The 26898-nt window shown below is 45.3% G+C and overlaps 1 protein-coding gene across 1 annotated transcript; it reads right to left on the bottom strand.

The window, feature by feature from the left end:
• Positions 1–570: 570 nt before the first annotated feature.
• Positions 571–26898, bottom strand: FAXDC2 (fatty acid hydroxylase domain containing 2). Its single transcript, XM_069483897.1, has 9 exons — positions 26776–26898; positions 15598–15645; positions 13543–13634; positions 13310–13413; positions 8897–9018; positions 5169–5374; positions 4570–4675; positions 3991–4157; positions 571–2390 (listed from the first exon to the last, which is right to left on the bottom strand). The coding sequence occupies exons 2-9, from the start codon at positions 15643–15645 to the stop codon at positions 2234–2236; spliced, it is 1002 nt and encodes a 333-aa protein (XP_069339998.1). The 5' UTR covers positions 26776–26898; the 3' UTR covers positions 571–2233.

The raw sequence follows: 26898 nt of genomic DNA, 5'->3' as shown, positions 1-26898 counted from the left end.
TAATTGGTACTTTGGGAACAAGATGAAATAATTGAACCTCATTTAGAAGTCTTAGAAAAAACTGAAGTATCTATTGGAGACCGGTTTATTTTACATGCTTTCTGCTTCCACATTCGCATTTTCTGCTGGGGATTTCAGGCCTTTTTTTAGTACTTGCTTACCAACCTCAGGGCCATTCTGTTCGATGCAGAAAAGGATGGGGCTGGGCCCCTCTGCCAGGGACTGACCACTGGCCTGCCACAAGGGAGAGAGAATTACAGCCTTGTGTCCCTCTACCAGGGGTGGGGAACCTGCGGCCTCAAGGCCACACGTGGCCCTCCAGATCTCCAAGTATGGCGCCTCGACTAAATCCAAACTTGACAGAACAAATCTCTTTATTAAAAGGATTTGTAAAGTAAAATTTGGATTTAGTCAAAAGGCCACACTCAATGATCCAGAAGGCTACATGTGGCCCCACGGCCTCAGGTTCCTAAGTACTTCAAAATCCAAAGAACGTAAAGGGGGAAAAGCATATCTGTTCTTTTTGTCCACTCTTTGCTAAGATCCTACCATTCATAAGTATACTGAAGATAGACTTTTTCCCAAATCTTTATTTTTAGAAATAGGGGATTGGTACAGGCCAGCAGCTGTGAGAACTTAGGCTTTGATGCACGAGAAGCACAAACCATCCTAGGGAAGGAGCTGGGCCCACCAAGGCCAGAGGGAGCAGGCAAGGCTGTGGAAGGCCAGGGAGGATGTGTCTGGTGGGTGTTCAGTTGCCCTACCAGGCGAGTCCTCTGCAGTCCTAGGGCTGATAGGACGAAGTCCTTTTTGACAATCCTGCCTGGAGACTTGACCCTATCAGATGTTAAAGCCACAGCAGGTGGTTTTCTTAACAGAAGAGAACTGAAAGCTAGAAATAAGCACAAAGTACGTAAAAATTTGGTAAATGGTCTTTCAGATCAAAGAGTGGTCTTAAAATTGTTCTTGGGAGCAACAGGGTTCCTGGCCATGTCTGGCTGCTGAAGGAAGTCCAGAATAGGGACCACTTAAACCCAAGCAGCTCTGTGGTTTTGTTTTGTTCTTTTTTTTCTTTTTTTTTAAGACGGTATTTCACCATGTTTAGACTGGTCTCCAACTCTCCTAAGCTCAAGTGGTCCTCCTGCCTCAGCCTCCAAAGTAGCTGTGACTACAGGCGCGTGCCACGGTGCCAGGCTGTGGTTTTGTTGTAGACAATAAGGTTCCTGGTAAAATCACCCTGAATAAATGGTGTTGGGAAAGATGTTTAGCCATTTGGGGAAAAAGGGATTTTGCCCTTTGCTAAGCCATAGTTTTCTGGGCTCTTTGTTGGGGGAGAAAGAGGTTCTAACCTCTGGTCCTGATTGAGGTAGGCTACTTAAGGGCCTCAGCTGGGTGTCCCCAAAGGGCAGCAACCCTGACCCCTTTGTGGGCCAAAGGGCCCTCAGCTTAGTAGTTCCTCGAGGTTTGGTCTTTGGTTTCCACATAATGCTAAAGGTGTTGGGGGTTGGTCTGCATCTCTTTGGTATCTCAGTTTCAGTCCAGGGAGGAGCTCCTGTGATTTTTTTATTTTCCAGAGAGGGAAGACATTTGTTTGTGGTGGGGCAGAGGTGAAATGTGGTCACTGACTCTGTGTGTGTGTGGAGGGGAAGTGGCGCTGGCATCTGGCATGTTAAGAACTGAGACCTGTAACCATTTGTCAGGGTGTCCTGGCCCTGTCCTGAGTAGGGTATGAGAAAAGCCTTTTGGGACAGGAAGGGGCAAAGTGATATCCGGTTCCCTCAGCCCCTGGCACCACAAGGAGCTCTCCCTGAAGCCAGGTGGCCTCCAGTCCCACTGTCACCTTTGCCGTTCTCTGCTCCTGGCCTAGGCCACAGTGGAGTTGTCTGGTGTGGAACCCCTCTCCCCTTGCAGAGCAGAGGACTGGGGGACTCATGGGAACCCTTTCAAAGTGTTTTCCTCCTTGTGATTGGCCTCCATTCTGGGGAGCTGTTTTTTCCTTTTCCTTAAACCAACTCCTGGTCCTATCAGGGCACATCAAGGACACTCACTTGGGGGAAGCCCTGGCCCCATCCTAGGTCCTGCTTCTCCAGGAAGCTGACCTTCCCTCTGCCCTAGTGGTGACATCATTAGAGTGTGTGTGGCTAAAGGAGGCAAGTTGTTAGGTGCAGTCAGGAGGCCTCGGGCCACCTCTGCATGCCGCTGCTGAGCGGACAGCTGGGATGGGATGGCCCTCTCATTCCGTCTTCTTCGGGGAGTCGGGGATGCTCTCAGAGAGCGGCGTGAAGCCCAGCAGGAGAATGTGCCTCTCATAGGCTTTGGTCTGCTTGAACAGGGTGTCGGTCCCATGGAGGTGGTCCAGCACCCCCAGCACCCCGTAGCACTGGGTGAACCTGCAGGAGAGAGGAAGGTGCTGCAGTGCTAGTGCTGGAGGCCGCTGTACGGATATCCATTTTATCTGTGCCAGCCCCTCCCACATTTCTCAGCCCTCCTACCCCACTCCTGTCACCACCATCCTGACCACCTGCATCAGAGTAACCTGATGCATTGCTGGAAACGCACCATCCTGAGGCCACAACAGGCCTGCAAAATCCGGAGTCTGCCTTTGAAAAGCTCGCTCTATGGTTCCGATACACACAGTTTGAGAACCTGTGGCAGAACTAAAGCTTGTTCAGGGCACCTGCATCAGAATGCCCTGGAACACTTACTGAAATGCAGGTTTCCAGGCCCTGCTCTCCCAGATACTTTGATTCAGCATATTTGGAGTGGAACTCAAGAAACGGTTTTTGTTGTTTGTTTTTTTGTTTTTGTTTTTTTTTTTTTGAGACAGTGTCACTCTGTTGCCCTGGCTAGAGTACCGTGGTGTTAGCCTAGCTCACAGCAACCTCAAACTCCTGGGCTCAAGCGATCCTCCTGCCTCAGCCTCCCAAGTAGCTGGGACTACAGACACGTGCCACAACACCTGGCTAATTTTTTCTATTTTTAATAGAGACAGGGTCTCGCTCTTGCTCAGGCTGCTGTCGAATTCCTGAGCTCAATTAATCCCCCCACCTCAGCCTAAGAAACTTTTTTTTTTTTTTTTTTTTTTTGAAACAGGGTCTGTTAGGCCGGGCGCGGTGGCTCACGCCTGTAATCCTAGCACTCTGGGAGGCCGAGGCGGGTGGATTGCTCAAGGTCAGGAGTTCGAGACCAGCCTGAGCGAGACCCCGTCTCTACTAAAAATAGAAAGACATTATATGGACAACTAAAAATCTATATAGAAAAAATTAGCCGGGCATAGTGGCGCATGCCTGTAGTCCCAGCTACTCGGGAGGCTGAGGCAGTAGGATCGCTTAAGCCGAGGAGTCTGAGGTTGCTGTGAGCTAAGCTGACGCCACGGCACTCACTCTAGCCTGGGCAACAAAGTGAGACTCTGTCTCAACAACAAAAAAAAAAAAAACAGGGTCTGTTGCCCAGGCTAGAGTGTAGTGGCATCATCATAGCTCACTGCAACCTCCAACTCCTGGGCTCCAGTATCCTGCCCCACTGTCTCCTCAGTAGCTGAGACTCTAGGTGCATGCCACCACACCAAGCTAATTTTTTTCTATTTTTTTTGTGGAGATGGGGTCTCGCTCTTGCTCAAGCTGGAAGAACTTGCATTTTTAAACAAGCATCTCAGTTGGTTCTGGTCTAGGAGGTTTGTAGAACACATCTGAAAAAGCCTGGGGGCTTTCCGAGTGTGCACAATTCCCTGGAATTGCATGCAGGATTTGTATGCATGTGTATATTTTTCTGAATAGTGTGTCCATAGCTTACATTACATATCAAAGGGTCCAGAACCCAAATAAAGGTTAAAAAACCCCAGTTGTACCTAAAGTCAGAAAAAAGGAAAGGAGTAAGTTGGTCCCAGTGGGGCCATTACTTTTCCAACCCTCAGACCTCTCCCCCAACTAACACCCACGTTTAAACTCAGACACCAGTGTCCACATCAGAAGCTGATGGAGGGGTCCTTACTTGAGATGGTGGTAGTCGTGGAATTCAGGTGAAGGCAGGAAGGGTAGGTGGTAGCCACAGTGGGAGATGGTGGTGATGATGAGGGCCAAGGAAAACCACATGGTGATGGAGGATAAATGGGAGCCCATTACTAAAGGACCCGCCATCGCCGGCAGCATGTTGGAGGCCTGCAAGAGGAGGGATGATTGAAGGCGGGGCCCAGGGAGAGGGAGGGGACACAGTTGCGTGTCCACTTTGCCCCAGGGTGGTACCAGACTCCGATCTGGAGAAGCTGAAAGAGTTTCAAGACCTTAATCTGTTGAAGACATTCACCTTTGTCACCTGGGACAAGTTATTAACTGTTTGGGCCTCAGCTTCATCATTAGCAAAGTCAGGATTAAAAAATGCTGTTGGGAGGGTTCAATGAGATAACTTGTTAGCAATTTAGCCTTGCCTGTGGCAGGTCAGCGAAAAATGGCAGCTGTTAAATGGGAAGAAGAAAGAAAGGGCCAGTGTAGTCTAATTCTCTGCAGGAGAACTTAGGAAGGGTGGTTGGGGGCATTTGTCTTTCACCTCTGGGGAGAGTAGAGCTCTACTCACCACATGCTCTATAGGGTGTGCATAGAGAGAGATCACACCAATGGGAGCTGTCCACTCGTGGTGTTTCTTGTGGATTTTCTTATAGAATGTTGGGTGATGAAGGAGCCTGGGGAGATAGTTAACAGTTAATAATCTGCTGATTCTCCGCTCACCCTACCCCGCCAGACCATGAGAAACCAAAGGTAGGAACTAGGGTTCCATCCGTGGAGCCAAGTTGAAAAACACATGGGACTGGCGCTCAGGCCTGTCTTCAAGTTCCAACCCCACCCTTACGCTGCATAACTTGGGCGTGGGTTACTTTGCCTCTGTAGCCCAGTTGTATTATCTGTACCTGGGGATGATGCCCACAAAGGATTCAGTAAGGAAGTGAATGGAAACTGCCCCGCCTGCCACACGAATGGAGAAGCTTGCTCTTTCCTGGACAATCTTCAGTTGTCCCAAGTTGTTGGTTATGGGACAGATAGTTGTCTCTCTGTCAACCATTTAATGGGAGACTTGAGGCCAGGGGGTGTTGGTCCTACAATTCAGAGGCCTCCCGTTTCTTTGTTGGGCCCTGGGTAGGGGGAGGAGCCAGCTGTGCTCAGGCAGGGACTGCTCACCGGTGTGAGTAGTAGAACAAGACTTCCTCAATCAGGGTGAAGACTGCAAGCTCCAGGAGGAACCAGTGGAAGGTAGGTAGCTCACGGCGGCAGGGGTCTCCCCACCACTTGAGAAAGGGATAGAGGAGAACCATCATGGGGAGAGAGATGATGAACTGGTTGAAAAGAACTGTGTGGATAGACCGGCGTAGCTTCACAGGGTCCACCTGCCCAAGGGAAGGAAGGAGAGAGATGGACAAGAGTGTGAGAAGTAGGGCTTTCCCTTCTAGAAAAACGGGCTCTTCTGTGACCTGTTCAGAGGCCCTCACTCAGGGAGTGATGGCTGGGCATAGCCAGCAGCTCCTGACTGCCACCCAGCCCTGGGGTTGGAAACATTGCAGAATAAGGCCTGGGCTGTTAGGCTGATGAGTAATGCCACTGCCCTTGGGAACTCCCAGCAGCCTTCAGGCTTTGCCTGAACCTGCCTTCTCCTTCCTTGTTCTGCAAATACCACTGTCCTCCCCATTCCTCTCGCTAGGCCCCATGTATTCCTTGCGGGTAACTTGAGGAGCCTCCATGGTTCTTGGAGAAGGCTGTCAACCTCAGGTTGACATCCCATTTCAGCCCTTTAGCCCTTCCCCACTGGAGAACCTTGTTCATGATTGGAGGCAGAGATCAAGGTCATCTGCTTCCTCATGTGGTCCACCTTCACTGGATTAGGCCTCCAACAAAGAAGGAGGCCAGCCAGGGAGCTGTTTATCTAGCCTCTTGACTTCCTGGTTTTCATGGTGGAGCTGTCAGGATAGGGGTCTGGCCAAGCGTTTTCACCTGGATGCACTATGGAGCGCTGGCCCCAAATGCCCAAACTCCATTCCGCCTCAGTATTACAGCCAGCATTTCCCCCAAGAATCAGTAACCCCTTGACCCTTCCCTTTGTCAGAGAACTGGGGCTCCAGGGAATAGCCCAGTGACCAAAGGTCACTTCTTGGGTCCTGACCAGCTCATTTGGGATTTGGTTAGAAGGGATTCCTCCCTGAGTTCCCTGTGCAAGCTGGAGGGTTTTCTGCCCCAAGATGGGGCTGGGTTCAGAATAAGGCCTGCCTCTTCCTCCAGCCTTTCCACTGCTTGCATTGACTGACTTCAGAATTCACTCTTTTTTTTTTTTTTTTTTTTTGAGACAGAGTCTCACTCTGTTGCCCAGGCTAGAGTGAGTGCCGTGGCGTCAGCCTAGCTCACAGCAACCTCAAACTCCTGGGCTCAAGCAATCCTCCTGTCTCAGCCTCCCGAGTAGCTGGGACTACAGGCATGCACCACCATGCCCGGCTAATTTTTTCTATATATATTTTTAGCTGTCCATATAATTTCTTTCTATTTTTAGTAGAGATGGGGTCTCGCTCTTGCTCAGGCTGGTCTCGAACTCCTGAGCTCAAACGATCCGCCCACCTCGGCCTCCCAGAGTGCTAGGATTACAGGCGTGAGCCACCGCGCCCGGCCCAGAATTCACTCTTTAATTTTGTATTTCCTTCTCAAGGTGAGGCCAAGTCTGGCTGGCCTGTTTTGATAGGACATACAAGATGAGGCCATCTACCTCTTCTGGAAACCTTGACCAAGACTGGGGTATCACATCTGTTTATTCATTTATTTAACTGATATTTATTGAGAATCTACTATGTACCATTCAGCATTTCAGGTGCTGAAAATAAACCAATGAACAAAACAAAATACATTCCTGCCCTCATGGAATGTATATTCCAGTGGGGAAGATAGGCCAGAAACAACAAATAGTGATCATTGTACTATGTTTTCAACTTTTCTGTGTGTATGTTTAACATTCATAATTACAAAATGTTGGGGAAAGAGAGTGGACAGAGAGGAATTGGAAACTGTATAGACAACTCTTTCATAGAGCTTTGCTGCAAAGGGGAGCAAAAGTATGCGTGGTGGTGGGTATGGGAGTGGAGTCAAGGGTTGGTTGGTTGGTTTTTTTTTTTTTAAGATGGAAAAAATGACAGCATGTTTGTAATAATCCAAAGAGGAATAATCAGAGTGAGAGAATGAAGAGGGAGAGAATTGCCGAAGCCGGTTCCTGGTGATGGGTGTAGCACACAGATGGTGGAGGAATCACCTACAGGTAGGAGCAAGGAGAGGTCACCTGTGGTGTCAGGTGGGAAGGCAGAGCGTGTGGGCGCAGGTGCTGCTGGTAGGCCGATGTGGTGTGAGGCTGTGAAACTCTCTCTGCTTGTTTTTCCTCAGTGAAGTAGGAAGCAAGGCCTTCTTCTGCCAGAGAGGTCAGGAGAGGAGAGGTCGGGGATTTGAGGGGAGAGGGGAGGGTGTGAACTAGCCATGCAGGAGAGCGGGAGAGTGAGCAGACCAGGGATAGATCATGTGGATACCGGGGAGCATTCAGCTCCCACTTGAGGATCTGTTTCTGTCCTATTGGGTCAGGGGTCAGTCCTTCCTGGAGACGGCTAAAGATTAAACGGCCTTGGGAGGTTCCTTCCTCCTTGTGTGCCCACCTGAGGGTGCACATGATGCAGGAGCACTGGACTGGGAGTCAGATGGGACAAGCTCTAGTAACAGTCTGATCTTGAGCTAGTCACTGCACCTTTCTGAACCTCAGCGTCTGTGAAATGCAATGAGAACTTCCTCCGTAGTTCTCCAATCGTTGTAGACTCTGAGGCCGTAGAAGATTGTTGTATTAATGGCACTTGGCCTTGAAGATGTAATCATTTAGTCAGTGGTGGCTGCCGAGGAGACGGCCATGGTCTGACAGATGACCGGTTGTCAAGGGCAAGCACTGGCTCTGACACTTCAGGCTCCAGTCCAGGTCCTGCCAAGCTGAGCCTGGAGGGAGCCCCCTGGGCTGGCTGGCGGCTGTTGTCGCAAGTGTGGTGGGGTGGGGGGGCGGGTAGAGGGGCGAGGGGCCGGGTGGGGGGGGGTTGCTATGAGCCAGGCCAGCAGCTGTGGCCTTCCCAAAGAAGTGGGTCAGGAGCACTGTTTTCCATTCTACCTTTCTGGAGTGTTGGCTGGGGCAGAAGGCCCTGAGAACTGAGGTGATTCACCCAGACTCCTGGGCAGATGATTAAAGGATGATTGTCTTGTCTGGGAAAGAAGCCAGGATGTGGTTTGGGCAGGGCTGGGGGAGGAACCTGGGTTTCAGAATCAGCTTCTTCCCTGTTGTGGAACCCTCTCTGGAGGTTGTTGGCACTAAGCTGGCGAACCATGCTCAGGGAGCAGGGGGGCACGCTTCCTGGTGCCGTGGAAGTCAGAGTTCCCCGGAAGCAGGGTCTCGATCTTGGTTACCATGGATTTGCCCTGGTACTTTGCACTGTGGGTTGAACTGAATATTTAGGAAGGAGGACTTGTTTAAAAAACCACCACCACCCACACATTCAGAATCTATACTATCCGTCTATTGCGGTCACCCACTGTTTGGGCAGCTGTTCCCCGTGATTCAGCACCCAGCCGTTGCTGTCTCTGTGGCCATGGGGCGGCACAGGCAGGTGCGGGGCCTGGGCTGGGAACAGAGGCCAGAACATTACTCTTTACTGGCCACTCGTTTGAGTAGCTCTGAGATGTTGGGCAAATTATTTCCTCTCTCTAACCTTCTAAACTGTGGCAGCCTTGTCCATAATAATTTGGCTCACACTGGCCATGGTCTCTCCTGGGCCAGTGATGAGAACTCTTGACTATGGCTTTTCGCTCTTGCTTTCTGTGTTTCGACCAGGAGAAGCCACAGGAACACTTACAGGTTCGTTCTTCCCAACCTGAATGCGATAGCGGGAGATGAAGTTAGGTTTTCCAGTGGTGTCGACCACCAGGAGAAGCCCGTTGAAGCTCCAGAAGCACAGACTGGGCACTTGGGTGGTTCCTGAGGTCGGGAAGCAGAAACAGTCAGGGTGACTTCAGGCTCTCACGGCACATGTATTAACTGAACGCACTTTTTCTGGAGAGTAAGGCTGCATCGTAGACAGTCCCTTGCCAGGGACATCTTAGGGCTCGGGACCATAGGCTTACCTTTACTCCTGGGTGACAAATTAGCTGTGAGAACTAGGACAGGTCAACTAAGGAGTGTCTCTATTTATTTTTTTAGCTGTACAATGGGGACAACAACCTTCAGGGTAGTTGGTGGCTTTCATAAGATTTATATATATGAGAAAATACATTAAGATATATAATATACTCCAAGTAAAAATGAATTCAAGTTAACATTTGGGGCCGGACGTGGTGGCTCACGCCTGTAATCCTAGCACTCTGGGAGGCCGAGGCGGGTGGATCGCTCAAGGTCAGGAGTTCGAGACCAGCCTGAGCAAGAGCGAGACCCTGTCTCTACTAAAAAATAGAAAGAAATTATATGGACAACTAAAAATATATATAGAAAAAATGAGCCGGGCATGGTGGCACATGCTTGTAGTCCCAGCTACTTGGGAGGCTGAGGCAGAAGGATTGCTTGAGCCCAGGAGTTTGAGGTTGCTGTGAGCTAGGCTGACGCCACGGCACTCACTCTAGCCCGGGCAACAGAGCAAGACTCTGTCTCAAAAAAAAAAAAAAAAAAAGTTAACATTTGGAAGTCTGCCCACTGAACCCTTTATGAATTGCCAAGGAGAAGCAGAGGGAGTGTTGGATATGGCATGGTTCGCACTGAGCACTGGACCAGAAGTCAGTCGAGAGACCTAATCCCTTTATCCTACTAACTGAGATGTACAACTTAGGTGTTGTTTACTTAGCATTTCCCTAGGTAGAAGACTCATCTTTCTTTTTTGATATATAGAATTTTTTTTTTTTTTTTTTTGAGACAGAGTCTCACTTTGTTGCCCGGGCTAGAGTGAGTGCCATGGCATCAGCCTAGCTCACAGCAACCTCAAACTCCTGGGCTCAAGCGATCCTACTGTCTCAGCCTCCCGAGTAGCTGGGACTACAGGCACGCGCCACCATGCCCGGCTAATTTTTTCTATATATATTTTAGTTGTCCATATAATTTCTTTCTATTTTTAGTAGAGATGGGGTCTCGCTCTTGCTCAGGCTGGTCTCGAACTCCTGACCTTGAGCGATCCGCCCGCCTCGGCCTCCCAGAGTGCTAGGATTACAGGCGTGAGCCACCGCACCCGGCCTAGAATTTTAATTTCAAAATCTCAGGCGGTACAAGTGTTCTTGTTAACACGGATGAATGTGTCATGCTCAAGTCAGGGCTGTTAGTGGGCCTGTCACCAGAACAGTGTACGTTGATTGGACCTGACAGGTATGTTTTTATCCCTCACCCCCTTCCCCCTCCCCCCTTCATAGTTTCCAATGTCCTTTACGCCCTTTTATGACCATGTAGCCATCGTTTAGCTCCCACTTATTAGTAAGAACATGTGTTCGTTTTTCCATTCCTGAGATACTTCACTTCTCCAATTCTATCCAACTTGCTAAAAATGACATTATTTTATTCCTTTTTGTGGCTGAGTAGTACTCCAGGGTGTATATGTACACACCACGTTTACTTTACTTTTTTTTTTTTTTCCCACTCTATAGAACTGTCTCAGATACCACATTTTCTTTATCCACTCATCAATGGATGGGCACTTAGGTTGATTTGCAAAGTGGAAACTCATCTTTCAAGGGGCTTCTTGGTGACATAGTCTTCAAACCCTGCTGTTTTGGAGAGTTGTGGTCCATGCTAGTGTGTTAACGGCTCTGAGAATTCCTGCAGCAGAGAAACCTGTTTGTTAAACTCCACCTTTCCCAGCCTTGTTTGATCCTACAATACCTAAGAGATATTCTGTTTTCTCAGAATACCTAAGAATATGATGGTCATACATCTGTTTGCCCAAGGCAGTTTCTTTTTTTTATTATTATTATTTTATATAAGCTTCCATGAATCTAAGGGACAGTTTCAATTTACATCTATTATTCCAGCATAATTGTTAATAACACCTCCTTTCACTCTCACAAGTATCCCTATTTGGATAATAAATTATATGGCCACCCCATTACTAATTCCACAGCACTGATGTTCTGCACAATATTTTAGAAAATACCAATCAAGACTTAAAATTTAGATTTGGCTTTTTGCTTCATATCCTGCTTTTCTATGAAGTCATTCCAGGTGTCTCCAGTCACCCACTGTGAACAAACAGCATTTTGTCCACACCAGGTGGCAGTTATCCAAGTGACATTACAGTATTACTTAACTCTTATACTGCTAACTTGATTTGTCCCTGTTTTGCCTCCTCCTCTAGATTCAAAATCCCAAAGGACAGTCGGGCAAGGTACCTCACACCCAGAATCCTAGCACTTTGGGAGGCCAAGGCAAGAGGATCACTTGAGCCCAGGAGTTTGAGACCACCCTGGGGAACATAGTGAGACCCCATCCTACAACAAATAAGAACAATTAGCTGGACATGGTGGCATGCACCTGTGGTCCCAGCTACTTGGGAGGCTGAGACAGGAGGATCACTTGAGCCCAGAGTTCAAGGCTGCAGTGAGCTATGATCACACCACTGTACTCCAGCCTGGATGACAGAGTGAGACCCTATCTAAAAAATTAAAATTAAAAAAAAATCCCAAAGGGCAAATACAGCCTTTTACTTAACTCTGTGACAGTAAGGGAAGAAAGAGGAAGAAAGGAGTGACTTCTCACCTCAACCTCCCAAAGTGCTGGGATTACAGGTGTGAGTCACCACACTTGGCCTGATTTTTATTTTTAAAATGAGCACATATTTACTTATATACTTGGAAATAAGCTATTTTTTTATTTTGGAAAAAAAAATGTTAGGTTGGTGGTTACCCAGTGGGCCATCCAACCAGGTGTCTGCCTACTTGGAACTGCAAAGGCTCCGCAAGGAATACAGAATGAAAACCACAGCATAAGATGATCTTGAATTTTCTTCCACCTCTAACATTTAAAATTGCAAATATTTTATCTTTCTGGTACTTGCTTATCACCAAATAATAGGTAGCTTTCACATCATTGTAACGGAAGTATATAAAATGTTTTCCTACCACTTTCCCCATATACATAAGTAATCTACATTGTTCGGTGGCTGTTTAAGATTCCATTGAGTCTGTTATATTTAATGTTCAGCCCATTTTCAGAGCTCTCCTTCCAGCTGAAAACGATCCTCAGGCACATTTTTTTTTTTTTTTTTTGAGATAGGGTCTTGCTCTGTTGCCCAGGCTGGAGTGCAGTGCCGTCATCATAGCTCACTGGAACCTCAAACTCCTGGGTTCAAGTGATCCTCCTGCCTCAGCCTCCCGAGGAGCTGGGACTACAGGCATGTGACACCATGCTCAGCTAATTTTTCTGTTTTTTGTAGAGACAAGGTCTCGCTATGTTGCTCAGGTTGGTCTCAAATTCCTGGGCTCAAGTGATCTTCCATCTCAGCCTCCCAAAGTGCTAGGATTACAGACGTGAGACATCATACCTGGCCTCTCAGGCCCATTTTATATGTACTTTTGCTTTGTGACAACTCACACTTTTTGTCTCCTCTTCTAGACTGTGATTTATTTTTTTTAATGGGCTAGGCAAACATTTCATCTGAAATAGTTACATATCTTCCATATAGGTTTGGCACATAGTAACATGTACATTTATATATAATATATCAATACATTTATATTTATTAGACATGATATGTAATAATATATAATATTAAATAAATTATACATAAATAATTGAGTAAATAAATGTATGATTGAGGACATTCATTACTATAGACAGTGCTGCTATAAATATCTATGTTTAAATGGCATTTTCCTTCCATTTTATTTTCTTAGGCTTGTTTGGAGCCATCCATGCTGTCAGTAAATATTGTGTGGTCACTTGCTGTCAAGCACTGATTGTAACATGTACAGAGGACACAGTCTCAGACAACATACGGCAGCTTTCTGCACTTGTGAAATTACATGTAGAAACAGGATTATTGCTCTAAACATGCATTCATTTTCACATAAAACATTTCCCATTTTTCTGTGGGGAGTGTTCTCAACTTCTCGGCTTCTTTTCCTAGACATCCTGTTTCCAGACTACCTCAGAGAGTTTAGGGCTCTTTGGGGTGACCACCTTTTTGAACTTCAAGTCCTCATCCCTTGGAATAATAAACTGAGAAGTCTCAAAGGAGAGAACAAAACAGTAGAAAAGGAATTAAGTTCCCTAAGTACTGGTGGTTTGGGAGGCTTACCTATAATGTAGAGGATCCACTCCTTCCCTTCATAGGTAGACAGCAGCCTTTCCCACTGGGCTTGCCAAAAGTAGCCAGAAGCACCCCAAAATCTCTGAAGATGCCTTTGAAGAAAAACCAGTCGGGTTTCCAGGTGAAGACTAGTGGGCAGACAGCTCCTTACTCCTCACTCTGCCCAGGTGCCACCACGCTGCCCCCAGGTCCTGGATCAAAGCTGAGAGGGGCGGACTTACCATGTGACTGAGTTCCAGAAGGCCACAAACAAGAGAAGGCCAGAGCCCAGGATGAAAGCTGTCCTCTTCATGGAGCCCCAGATGTGCCCCTCCTGGAGGAGGACAAGAAAGTGTCAGATCCCAGCCAGCCTCCTGCCTTCATGCCCAGCTCACTGCCGGGGCCCAGCAGGAATGCTGCGGGGACCAGTTTGTCAACCAGCCAGGAAGGGACATCTGCTAATCTTTTCCCAGCTTCTGTGGGAGGCTCCTCCTTATCAAGAGCTCATTGGTGTGTTTATGGAGATAATTTAGAGATCAAGGCTGAGGAAGGGAAGGGAATTACCCTGACTCTGAAGAAACTAGTAGGCAGTTCTACCACTCAAAGAACAGACGAGCCCTCTAATAGCTCTGGGTTTCATCACCAGTCCTCTGTGGCAAATGGAGATACCCATTATCTGCACATTAGAATCACCTGGGAGCTTTAAAAAAGTCCCGATGCCCAGGGTCCTCTCCAACCCATTCCATGAGTCTGCAGGAGTGGGACCTGGGCTCCCCAGGTAATGCCAGGGGGCAGGCAGGGTTGAGAGGGCCATCATAGAAGGAGCTGCAGAAACTGTGATGAGGAAATCCTTTCCCAGTCAAGGGGCCTTCACTGTGTTCATGTGCCAGGCCTGTGTTTCCAATCCCACCCTCTTGCCCTTGAAGAAAAGAGTGAATTGAATACATGTTCTGACTTTTCGTAATTCCTCTGCCTTCCAGCAAGAGTCACCTAGGCTGCCAGCTAAAGACCAGCCATCCTAAGAGTAAAGAAGAGACCATCGCCAGTCACTGGGAGGTCCTTATATGTTCCCGTCCAAAAGGTTCTCTAAACCACAGGTCATTGCAAGCTCCATGGCCAAACAACACGGTCCCTGCTTCAGAGGGAAAACAGTAGCCAGGAGTATCACCAGTTTCCACTGTACTGTGGACAGGAATGACACATGTCACACTCAGTTCTGTGTCTCTAGGCCCAGATGGGGTCTGCCCATACTCTTTTGTAGGAAGGAACTGGAGGTGGTGGTCCCTGTGGCGTGTGCCTGGGGCTCACCTGCAGTTAGCGAAGGGCTGAGTGGCTGCGTGCAGGGAGGGGTCAGCAGGGGTGCGGGGTGGGAGGAGATGGTCTAACAGGATGCTACGTACTAATCCAGACTTTCAAGATCTGAAGGAGCAGGTTGTTTTGATTAACTCATTCTGCACAAATTGAATCTGCACTGAATCATTTCTTGGCATTTTCATCAAAAGACCAACAGTCATTTAGTCACTTTTCACGGCCAGGGAATGCTTTGAACGGCTAGCACTCATCAGCGTTCTCAGCTCTGGAAATAATCTCTCCCTCTCTGGCTGGATTGGCCAGACCAATCTGGGGACCTTGTTCTTTTACATGGGCCATTCAAATGCCCCCTGAGTTTGCTAGACAGTTTACCTTAGGCTTTTCCAATTATTCCTTTTTTTTAGGATCCTGAGAGTTTTCAGGAACTTTTCTAGACTCAGTGGGAATTTTTCATCTTCTGAGTTAGATCAAACCAAATTAAGTCAAATCAAAACCTCAGTTTCACATACTAAAAAAAAATTAGATGATTTTTAGGGATAGTGGGTTTTTAATCTCTCCAGCAGCCCAGATGAAGAGGATATAAACAGAGCAAAGGTCCCCGAGAAGCACGGGAACCCAGTGCAGAAGTTGGCTGGGGTCAACAGCCTTCCTGGCTCCATCCCCCAGGGGGCCTCTGTTGTCCCCAGAGCAGTTATATAAAGTGGTGGTTCTAAAGCCTGAAGCACAGGGCATGCTAAGGGCTACAGGCAGGGCTGGCCAAGAGACAGCAACAGTTGAAAACAGGGCTTTTCAACTAACTACCCACGGCCACCCACACTGTCGTGCAGGCAAAGGCGCTGCGGTTACAATCAGCTCAGTTACTGAAATGAGGACATCACCATGTGTCAGCCAGCCCTGAACCTTGGGTCAGATACAAGTGAGTGCAGATAAGGGAGGAGCCACTGGCTACATTCTCACCAGTTTGGCAGCAAGGTGCTGGCATTTACCTGCTTTGGCTTGTCATCATGCAGCATACTTCTAGCTTCTCCCTTCATCTGGAATGAAAAAGCACAGGTGAGTCTGGGTATTGTTTTCACATGCAGCTAAGGAAGTAGGGAATGGACAAAGCCAAGGTCAATGGCGGGTAGTGATTTTTTTTTTTTTTAAACCAATAGATGTGTTGTTGTTCTTGGAACCAGATAAACTGATCCTAAAATTTATGTGGAGAAATAAATAAGCAAGAATAGCTAGAAAAATGCCAGAAGAAGGAAGAATGGTGGAGTGGAGGGGATGAGAAATACTAGGCCTACGAACTGCAAAAACATGTTATATAATGCTTTTGAAAAAACTTATTTATTCTCTCTTCATTTCTTTCTCCCTGTTACTAAAGAGCTGTTGCAGTTACAGAAAAGAATGAACTGATTTAACTGGGACTTAAAGAGTAGTTCTAACAAGTTGGTTGCTTTAAAAATAAGGACCAAGACTTTTTCTTTTTTGAGACAGAGTACTGCTTTGTTGCTGCCCCAGCTAGAGTGCAGTGGCATCATATCACAGTGCACTCCAGCCTCAAACTCCTGGGCTCAGGTGATCCTCCTGCCTCAAGCTCCCAAGTAACTGGGACTACAGGCATGTCCCACCATGCCCAGCTAACTTTTTCGGGTTTTTTTTTTTTTTTTTTTTAGCAGAAACAGGGTCTCCACTCTTGCTCAGGCTGGTCTTGAACTCCTGAACTTGAGTGATTCTCCCACCTCAGCCTCCCAGAGTGCTAGGATTACAGGCGTGAGCCACCGCGCCCTACCATGGACCAGGACTTTTGGGAAAGAAATCAACTGTTCTATGGAAAAGTAAATGAATATGCATGAACCTCTTTTTCAAAATGCAGCCTAACAGGAATTGGCTAGGAGAATCATTAGAAATGTTGAGAACTTCATTTTAAAGTATGAAAGGATGAACTTTCTGGAGTCTTAATAAAACTGATAATAAACAAGTGGAGGCCGGGTGCGGTGGCTAACACCTGTAATCCTAGCACTCTGGGAGGCTGAGGCGGGTGGATTGTTTGAGCTCAGGAGTTCGAGACCAGCCTGAGCAAGAGCGAGACTCCCGTCTCTACTAAAAATAGAAAGAAATTATCTGGCCAACTAAAATATATATATAGCAAAAATTAGCCAGGCATGGTGGTGCGTGCCTGTAGTCCCAGCTACTTGGGAGGCTGAGGCAGTAGGATCGTTTAAGCCCAGGAGTTTGAGGTTGCTGTGAGCTAGGCTGACGCCACGGCACTCACTCTAGCCCGGGCAACAAAGTGAGACTCTGTCTCAAAAAAAAAAAAATAAAATAAACAAATAAAATAAAATAAAAATATACAGAAAAAATTAGCCAGGCATGGTGGTGCATGCCTGTAGTCCCAGCTACTCGGGAGGATTGCTTGAGCTCAGGAGTTTGAGGTTGTTGTGAGCTAGGCTGATGCCATGGCACTCTAGCCCAGGCAACAGAGTGAGACTCTGTCTCAAAAAAAAAAAAAAAAAAGTGTTCATTTCAATGGCTTTTAGTATTAATATATTTGCAGTTACGCATCTATCAGCACAATTTGAGAACATTCTTATTACTTCAAAGAGAAACCTTGTACTCCTTAGCCATCAATCCCCAATCTCTCCATCTGTTCTGGCTTTTTGCCCCACCTCCACCCCTAGGCAACCATTAATCTATTTTTGTTTCTGTGAATTTGCCTACTCTGGACATTTTGTATAAATTAAATCATACAATATTAAAATACAGATCATTTTGTGTTTGGCTTCTTTCCCTGAGCATGTTTTCAAAGTTCACTCATATTGTAGCATATATCTTTACTTCATTCCTTTTTATTGCTAAATAATATTCCTTTGCATGAACATGTCATATTTTGTTCATCTACTCATCAGATGATGCACATATGGATGGTTTCCATTTTTTGGTTATTACAAATAATGCTGCTATGAACATTTGTGTACAAGTTTTTGTGTGGACATATGTTTTCATTTCTCTTGGATATACACCGCAAACAGAAGTTCTCTGAAAAAGAAATTTGGAGGAAAGAGATTTTATTCCAGAGAATAGCTTGCAAACTGGGTAGATGTAGTCTTCAGTAGAAACTGACACAGCTGAGCCCTGATTGGCTGAGGCAGGTGAGCTCTGATTGGTTGGTTCAGGTGTGCTCCTCGAAAGTCCCAAAGTTAAAGAGGGTTGGGTTTGGGAAGAACTCAGAGTACCCCAGTCAGCAAATGGCCACTTGGCTCTATTGTAAATTTAGGCCCATTTAGCCACTGGGCATCTAATCTTGACGGACTGGTTCCTTCAGGTTCACATTTGTTCACAATGCTTAGAAGCAGAATTACTGAGTCATACGGTAACTATGTTTACCATTGTGAGAGACTGTCAAACTGATTTCCACACCGGCTGCATCATTTTATATTCTCACTAGTTCCAATTTTTCTACATCCTCACCAACACTTGTTGTTGTACATATATATTTTAATTACAGCCATCCTATGGGTGTGGAGGGGTTTCTCACTAGTTTTAATTTGCATTTCTCTAATGACTAACGATGATTGCATTTGGTTGTGTATCTGCTTTAGAGAAATATCTATTCAAACCCTTTGCTCATTTTAAAATTTGGTTGTCTTTGTAAATTATTGAGTTGTAAGTGTTCTTTATAGTACATTCTGGTTGCCAGTCCCTTTCCTTATCAGATATATGACCTGCAGATATTACTCTCATTCTGTGGGTTGTTTTTCAGTTTCTTTTTTTTTTTTTTGAGACAGAGTCTCACTCTGTTGCCCGGGCTAGAGTGAGTGCCGTGGCGTCAGCCTAGCTCACAGCAACCTCAAACTCCTGGGCTTAAGCGATCCTACTGCCTCAGCCTCCCGAGTGGCTGGGACTACAGACATGTGCCACCATGCCCGGCTAATTTTTTGTATATATATATTTTAGTTGTCCATATAATTTCTTTCTATTTTTAGTAGAGACGGGGTCTCACTCTTGCTCAGGCTGGTCTTGAACTCCTGACCTTGAGCGATCCACCCGCCTCGGCCTCCCAGAGTGCTAGGATTACAGGCGTGAGCCACCGCGCCCGGCCTCAGTTTCTTGATAGTATCATTTGCAGAATGAGATGTGTTTTTATGTCATATTTAAGAAACCATTACCTAATCCAAGGTCACAAAGATTTAAGATTTAAGGTTTTTGGGAAGAATTTTATCATTTTAGCTCTTACATTTAGGTCCATTGTCCATTTTGAGTTAATTTTTGTGTATGGTGTAAGAAAGGGGTCCACCTTCATTCTTTTGTATGTGAATATCCAGGTGTCCAAGTACCATTTGTTGAAAACTATTCCTTCCCCATTGAATTGTCTTGGCACCCCTATGAAAAATCAATTGGCAATAAATGTTTTTTGTTTTTATATGATTGAAATGTTGGGACCATATGAATGTGTTAGCTATTCAAACAATCTTAAATTTAATTAAAAAATAAGAATTAGGTAGCAAATTCTCCTCCAACATTCTGTCATCGCTGGTAGACATCACCTGTCATTCCGGGCGTCTTTCACCTGTGCCTGGACCAAGCTCACAGTCCTAACCACAGCACTCAGGGCAGGCGCACCGGTCCAGAGGAGCTGGCACATGTTAAGCTACGGGCCAGCCCTATTGCACAGTGTCATCACCTGGCTGGAAAGCAGCATTACAGGTCATCTTGTTCTGCCACGTTACACGGATGAAGGAACCTACACAAAGGGACGCCAGGTGACCTCCCAGAGTCTATAGGTGATAAGTGGCAGAGCCAGGCTCAGGGCCCAGATTCCAAGCTGGACTTCATGCCGCTGTGCCACTAATTTCCCTCTCTACAGATATTCTATTCTGTTGTATATGATTGTATTTGGCTTTATTATTCTAGATGCATGTTTACCAGCTATGACCTTAGGAAATAATACAAAATAACTGTTCCCATTGCCTCACCTTTCTTTCTTTTCTTTTTTTTTTTTTTGGAGACAGAGTCTCTCTCTGTTGCCCGGGCTAGAGTGACATGGTGTCAGCCCTGCTCACAGCAACCTCAAACTCCTGGGCTCAAGTGATCCTCCTGCCTCAGCCTCCTGAGTAGCTGGGACTACAGGTGCACACCATCACACCTGGCTAATTTTTTCTATTTTTAGTAGAGGCGGGGTCTTGCTCTTGTTGAGGATGGTCTTGAATTCCTGACCTCAAGTAATTCTCCCGCCTTGGCCTCCTAGAGTGCTAGGATTACAGGTGTGAGCCACCACGCCCAGTCTTCTTGTCTTTTTTATTTTTTTATTTTTTTTATTTTTATTATTTTTTTTTTTTGAGACAGAGTCTCACTTTGTTACCCAGGCTAGAGTGAGTGCCGTGGCGTCAGCCTAGCTCACAGCAACCTCAAACTCCTGAGCTCAAGCGATCCTCCTGCCTCAGCCTCCTGAGTAGCTGGGACTACAGGCATGCGCCACCATGCCCGGCTAATTTTTCTATATATATATATATATTTTTAGTTGTCCATATAATTTCTTTCTATTTTTAGTAGAGACGGGGTCTCGCTCTTGCTCAGGCTGGTCTCGAACTCCTGACCTTGAGCGATCCACCCGCCTCGGCCTCCCAGAGTGCTAGGATTACAGGCGTGAGCCAACGCGCCCGGCCTTCTTGTCTTTTTTAAAAAAAATTTTTTAAGAGACAAGGTGTCACTGTGTTGCCCAGGCTGGACTCAAACTCTTGGGCTCAAGTGATCCTCCTGTGTCAGCCTCCCGAGTAGCTGGGACTGCAGGTCCTGGGCTAGAGGTCTGGGCCAGAGCTAAGAAACTACTGAGTAGTGCAGGAGATCTGCGCGCCCAGGAAACCTTCAAAGGAGGACAATGCCCAGGCTTTCCTCATGCTCTTGGATACAGGGTGTCCAACCTCAAAACTAAACCTTTTCCTCCCAGATTGCATTTTCACTTATGCAAGGAATGCTGAGTTTTAGTCAGACTATACTTAAAAGAAAAAAAAAAAATCAAGATAGATACAAGAAAAAAAAAATAGCTATAAGAATCTGCCACATGAATATCAAAACTGCCATTAAAGATACTCCTTACTCCATTATTTAGTTCCTAAGAAGAAGTAGTACACTTTTTATGAGGATACAGATGATAAATTCCAATAAAGGAATTAGAGCACAGACATTTTCCTCTCTGGAAGAAATGGTATGCTTTCTTGTGGAATGCAAAGAAAATTGGACAATCCATATTTCTTCTCCTTTTTGCTTTGGCTACCAGTAAGCGCAGAGTTAAATTTAGTGCTCCACTACACTTCTTGGGATTATTTTTCTATTATATAATCCTGTATATAAAAAATGATAGATGTACACGATGTTCATTGTAATGTTATTTTTAGTGGCTAAAGATTGGAAACAACCTAAATGTTCATCAGTGGAGGACTCGTTAAATAAATTATAATACATCCAATAATGAAACACTCTGCAGCCATTCAAGGAACAAGGCAGCTTTGTGCATACTCTTCAGAAGTATTTAGTGAACATAAAACAATGTGTGAGACATAAGTAAGTGTGCCTGTGTGTGTGTGCATGCGATGTTCATGCATACATAGAATAATACACAGGACATTAAACTATCTCTGGAAGAATAGTTAAACTGGTTATAGTGATGGCTTCTGGATGGCTGGGGTGCATGGGTAGAGGAAGGCTATCTTTTTACCCTTTTCTGTCTTTTGAATTTTGCACTATGAGCATATTTTACCTATTCAGAAAACTGTAGAAATATTTAAAAGTTAATTCAATGCCCATTTGTAGGAAACACTTTATTAAAGATCCCTACAGTAACTAGCTCTCCTTTTAATTAGCGTTCCTTTTACTTTAAATCAGATAATTTCCATTCTTGAAGGGCTTCTTTGTCTCCCCTGAAATTATATGCAAATTTTTCCATGTTCATTTTTTCATCATAGAAGGGTCTATAACTTTCATTAGATTATTAAAGGTAACTATGATTAAGAATCAGTGCCCTAATGGTTTCTTCTTCTTCTTCCTCTTTTTTTTTCCTTGTTAACAATTTTACATGGTTCAAAATCGGAGCAGTAGCAATTAAAGCACCTGGTTATTTTCTCTACAGATTACACTCTCTCCATCAAAACAATATAAAAGGTATATAGTGTCTGACGGTTTCTAATCAGTTTTCATTTATTTGCAGCTGTTCTATTGTATTATATCCTTTTATTGGTAGCTATCTCAAACTCTTTTGAGATGTAGGCTGAGTATAAAGTATAAGTAAACAGAACCAGATATTGAAATCAAAAACTAAAACCGGCCGGGCGCGGTGGCTCACGCCTGTAATCCTAGCACTCTGGGAGGCCGAGGCGGGTGGATAGCTCAAGGTCAGGAGTTCGAGACCAGCCTGAGCAAGAGTGAGACCCCGTCTCTACTAAAAATAGAAAGAAATTATCTGGCCAACTAAAATATATATAGAAAAAATTAGCTGGGCATGGTGGCGCATGCCTGTAGTCCCAGCTACTCGGGAGGCTGAGGCAGGAGGATTGCTTAAGCCCAGGAGTTTGAGGTTGCTGTGAGCCAGGCTGACGCCACAGCACTCACTCTAGCCCGGGCAACAGAGTGAGACTCTGTCTCAAAAAAAAAAAAAAAAAAAAAAAACCAACCAAACAAAAAAAAAACCTAAAACCAACAGAGTCTAGCTGACTATCAGTATGATAAGACATTGAGCCTCGAAGGAGGCAGGTCTGGTTCATGCCACAAGGCAGGGCACTGTGTCCATGGTATGGAAATTGGGTATTGCTGAGACTTAGTGATTAGGGGCTGATAAGTAAGTTTGACCTTGGACTTCTCTGCTCCACGTATACCTTCTGGCCAAAGGGAAAATGACTGTTTATCTTCTAGTGGTGGGAAGGCTTCTTGGCTGTAGGAGCAGCACCTTTTATCTATTGACATCTGATTTCATTAGAACCATGGAAGCATTTCCTAACATGCCATTTATTCTTTAGCTATGCCAATACACCCATATACCATCTCCCAAGATCTTTATCTAGGTAGTTGAGTCCTCCAGCCTACACAACCCTATCATTCTGCTGAATATTTTATGACAAAAGCAGCTTGCTTTCTGTGCCTCTCTACCTTTCTGCAGGCATGTTTTCAGCTTTACATGAACACAGGCAGTCAGACAGGTTCTAAGGGAGACCTCAAACATTGTGGGCAGATGGGTCTTCACCCAGAGAAGTTCCCTAACATTGTTTGTCAACGACAGTGTTCAAGATAGAAAGTTTGACAAGTAAAATTAACAACATTTATAAGTATTTAATATGTTAAGGTATTATAATCATTACATTTTTACTGGGCTTCCTCTCTTCGACTTAATATTTAATTCTTTTTTTTTCTACCTTTTGAAGTCTCCCATCTAAGAAATGGAAGTTGTCTTACAGCTCATCTATTCAGATACCCCGATTTTCCATCTGAAGAAACGGAGGCATAGAGATATTCAGTCATTGGCTTCAGCTCTGAAAGCTATTTAGTGGAAGAACTTGAATTCAGTGCTCATTATACCAACTGAGACTGCAAAAAATATAGAATGCATTGGTGTTGATGAGTGTAGAGATTGAAAGGGAAACAAATGAATGAGATCGGGCTTGGCTGGGCGCAGTGGCTCACGCCGGTAATCCTAGCACTTTGGGAGGCCAAGGGGGGTGGATCATTTGAGTTCAAGAGTCTGGATTAGCCTGAGCAAGAGCGAGACGCCATATCTACTAAAAATAGAAAGAAATTATATGGACAACTAAAAATATATATATACAGAAAAAATTAGCCAGGCATGGTGGCACATTCCTATAGTCCCAGCTACTTGAGAGGCTGAGGCAGGAGGATTGCTTGATCCCAGGAGTTTGAGGTTGCTGTGAGGTATGTTGAGACTCTATCTCAAAAACAAAAACAAACAAAAAAAATAAAACAAAGGAGTGAGATCGGCCTGTATTAGCCATGAATAATGGACTAGATAGTGTTTGGGTGTATTTTAATACCAGAGAACATGTTTTCTCTAAAATATTAATCATTCTTTCAAGAAACATTTATTGTGTACCAGATATAATGCTAGACACAGGGGATGTGTGAGATGTGTAAGACATGCTTCTTGTCCTATTTTATAAAATATTTCTATATAACTTTGAGTTTTCAAATGACAAAATATTTAGGAGGAGAATATGAAATAGTTATTTAAGAAGGGAATGCATTCAGGGAAGAGAAAGAAATGAAATGTGCTAAAAGTAAAGATTCCAGTATTTTATAACAATAAACTGATTCTCCCTTAAAGAGCATTTGATATACATTGTGAGATTATGCAAATTAGATACATTTTAGTGTGGTTGTGTTGAAAGCAGACGATTCTGACTGTGTAAGCTTTTTATTGAGGAATCCCCAATCTAGATAAATGACACTATGAGGCTATACCTGATGTTCACAACCTGGAGAATCTGAATATAAGACAGGGGAATAGGGTGAGGGTGGAAGGAGTAGAGACTGTTTGTTTATTTGTTTATTGAGATGGGCTCTTGCTATGTTGCCCAGGCTAGACTTGAACTCCTGGGCTCAAGCAATCCTCCTACCTTAGCCTCCCAAGTAGCCGGAATTACAGGTGCATGACATAGTTTCTGGCTTTCCTATTTTATAGGTATAAAATATATCATCTTTATGTGAATGTGTATTTTTTTCTTTGTAAGCATCGTATAAAATTATTAAAATAAATTACTCTTAGAGAAGAAAAAAAAAAAAAGGAAGACCTCAAGGTCATCTGGTCTACCCCTTGCATTTTACAGCTAAGGAGATAGGCCTAGATGGCAGAAGTGACTTGCTCCAAACTCCACACAGTTTCTGGAAAAATCCAGCCTTCCTAACACTTTGCCTGGTGCTACAAGAGTTTTTGGAATGGCATAAATTCTATTTCGTAAGTGGGGAAACAACATGGAGAGGGCAGCTGACCCAAGCATTAGTACTCCCCTTAATTTAGTGTCTGCTCTCAGGCTGTTTGTATTCTCTGGGGAAGCTGAGCAGTCTGCCTCCAGGACTGGGAGACGGACCTGAAATGTAATTATACAGCTTAAAGCCTCTGGTGAAAAGGGTTTCACCAGAGGAGCTGCTAGGACTCAAGGTCTGTACAAATCTGAGCCTTATATAGAAGGAAGAGTGACTGATAGTCATCCGAAAAGATAAAACAGCCAGGCGTGGTGGCACATGCCTGTGGTCCCAGCTATTTGGCTGGCTGAGATGGGACAATCACTTGAGCCCAGGTATTCAAGACCAGCTTGGGCAACACAGTGAGACCTCTGTGTCTAAAAATAAAATAAAAATGAGAAAAGATGAAATACATGAAGGTAAAGATTAAACTTTGAGACAAAAATGACTCCTTTGGGTCAGTTTCAGTAATATCCCCTTCACGCCTTTTGCTGCATGGTACTTTCATCCTTTAAGAGTTTACGGCCAATAGAAAGAAATTAACTGGACAACTAAAATATATAGAAAAAATGAGCTGGGCATGGTGGCGCATGCCTATAGCCCCAGCTACTTGGGAGGCTGAGGCAGAAGGATTGCTTGAGCCCAGGAGTTTGAGGTTGCTGTGAGCAAGGCTGACACCACGGCACTCTAGCCAGGTGACAGAGCAGGACTCTGCCTCAAGAAAAAAAAAAAAAAGAAAAAATGAGTTTACTGCCATGCTCAACTGCATGCCTGTGAGACCCAAAGCCTGCTTGTTTTATTATGAGATCCACAGCACCAAGCACATGCCTGGCATGTAGCAGATACTCAGGAAGTATTTGCTGAATAAATAAGAGATAAAGGAATCGAATTACCCCAACGCTTCTGGATTAAAACAATACATATTTATTATCTCACAGTTTCTGTGGATCTGGATTTCAGGGACAATTTATCTGGCTGCCGCTGGATCAGGATTGCTCATGAAGTTGCAATCAAGATGTCAGCCACAGGCTGGGCGCGGTGGCTCATGTCTATAAGCCTAGCACTCTGGGAGGCCGAGGCAGGAGGATTGCTTAAGGTCAGGAATTTGAGACCAGCCTGAGCAAGAGCAAGACCCTGTCTCTACTAAAAACAGAAAAAATTAGCCAGGCGTGGTGGTGCGTGCCTGTAGTCCCAGCTATTCAGGAGGCTGAGGTAAGAGGATCACTTGAGCCAAGCAGTTTGAGGTTGCAGTGAGCTAGGCTGACGCCATGGCACTGGCCCGTGCAACAGAGTGGGGAAAAAAAGAGACAAAAGAATCAAAAACATTGCTTTTTCTGCCCTCAGAATGTGTCCAACATATGCTATTGAACATTCTGTGCCTTTCCCTCGTGCTAACAACTTTCCCATCTAAAGTCAGAAGCTGAGGCTCAGTGCATTTCTGTTTTAGCAAATTGAATTGAATCTCTACATCCCAATCAGAGCAATTTAGTTGGAATTGCACATGAAACTGAAGTAACCCACAAATCAGCACCTTGTCTTGCTTGCTTTAAGCCCCAGAAGGCCTGCAGGAGCACCCTAAAAACCACTAGCCTATTTTCACCTCCATCCATACAACTGACGGTATGCCCCTCACCCAATAACATTTGTGGGAGTGTTTCCATAGGTACCATCCAGCCATTAACAATTCCAAAACTGGAGCCACTACTGATAAATCCCAGTATGTTGCATAAAAACAGCTTTGACCAGGGTGTGCAGCTTGGAGCCCACATATATATCTAGACACTTTAAAACTGTTGTATAATAATTTGCCCATCTCCTCCAGGTGATGGCAGATTAGAGATAAGAAGCATTTAGGCAGCAGTCGCTTCCCAATAGTCTCTTCCAGTTTGATCTGCCTGTTGTTGGAGTTCTGACCTAGCAGTTGCTCCTTCCCATGGTTTTGAAGCCAAACCCAGTCCAATATGATTTCCTGCCAATGGCTAGAACAATAAGACTACAGCGGAGGCAGATGGCACAGACAGACAGAGGATGCAGACACTAGCACGACATGTAGGGGACTGCACTGTGCTGTTCAAAGGCACATCTCACCCGTACTGTAAGTGGAGAGGACAGAGTGGTGGCAGAGGGAGGCAGAATGTGTTGTGCCCTTCTTTAAGTGAACTCGGACACGTCCTGACTGTCGCAAATGCTTCCCCTTCCCAGTAGCTCCCACTCACCTCTGCGGTGGGCTGTTGCCAATCTCCTCCGAGGTCCTGGCCACAGGTCAATCCAGCCTGCCTCCTCTTCTCTTTCAGCACCCTGCTTTGGTGGCCGCTGCTGCCGCGGCCTGACCCTGTAGT

This window comes from Eulemur rufifrons, chromosome 10 (genome assembly GCF_041146395.1).
Source record: "Eulemur rufifrons isolate Redbay chromosome 10, OSU_ERuf_1, whole genome shotgun sequence".
Classification (NCBI taxonomy): Eukaryota; Metazoa; Chordata; class Mammalia; order Primates; family Lemuridae; genus Eulemur; species Eulemur rufifrons.
Note: the sequence above shows the minus strand (reverse complement) of the source record. Positions and strands in the feature narration are given on the sequence as shown.

Coding starts and splice junctions, on each gene's coding strand:
- FAXDC2 (XM_069483897.1), bottom strand. CDS start 15,645: ATGAAGGGAGAAGCTAGAAGTATGCTGCATGATGACAAGCCAAAGCAG. Junction 5,375..8,896: donor AGGTTGGGAAGAACGAACCT/GTAAGTGTTCCT, acceptor TCCCTTGGGCAG/GTGGACCCTGTGAAGCTACG. Junction 4,158..4,569: donor CACACCCTATAGAGCATGTG/GTGAGTAGAGCT, acceptor CTCCTCTTGCAG/GCCTCCAACATGCTGCCGGC.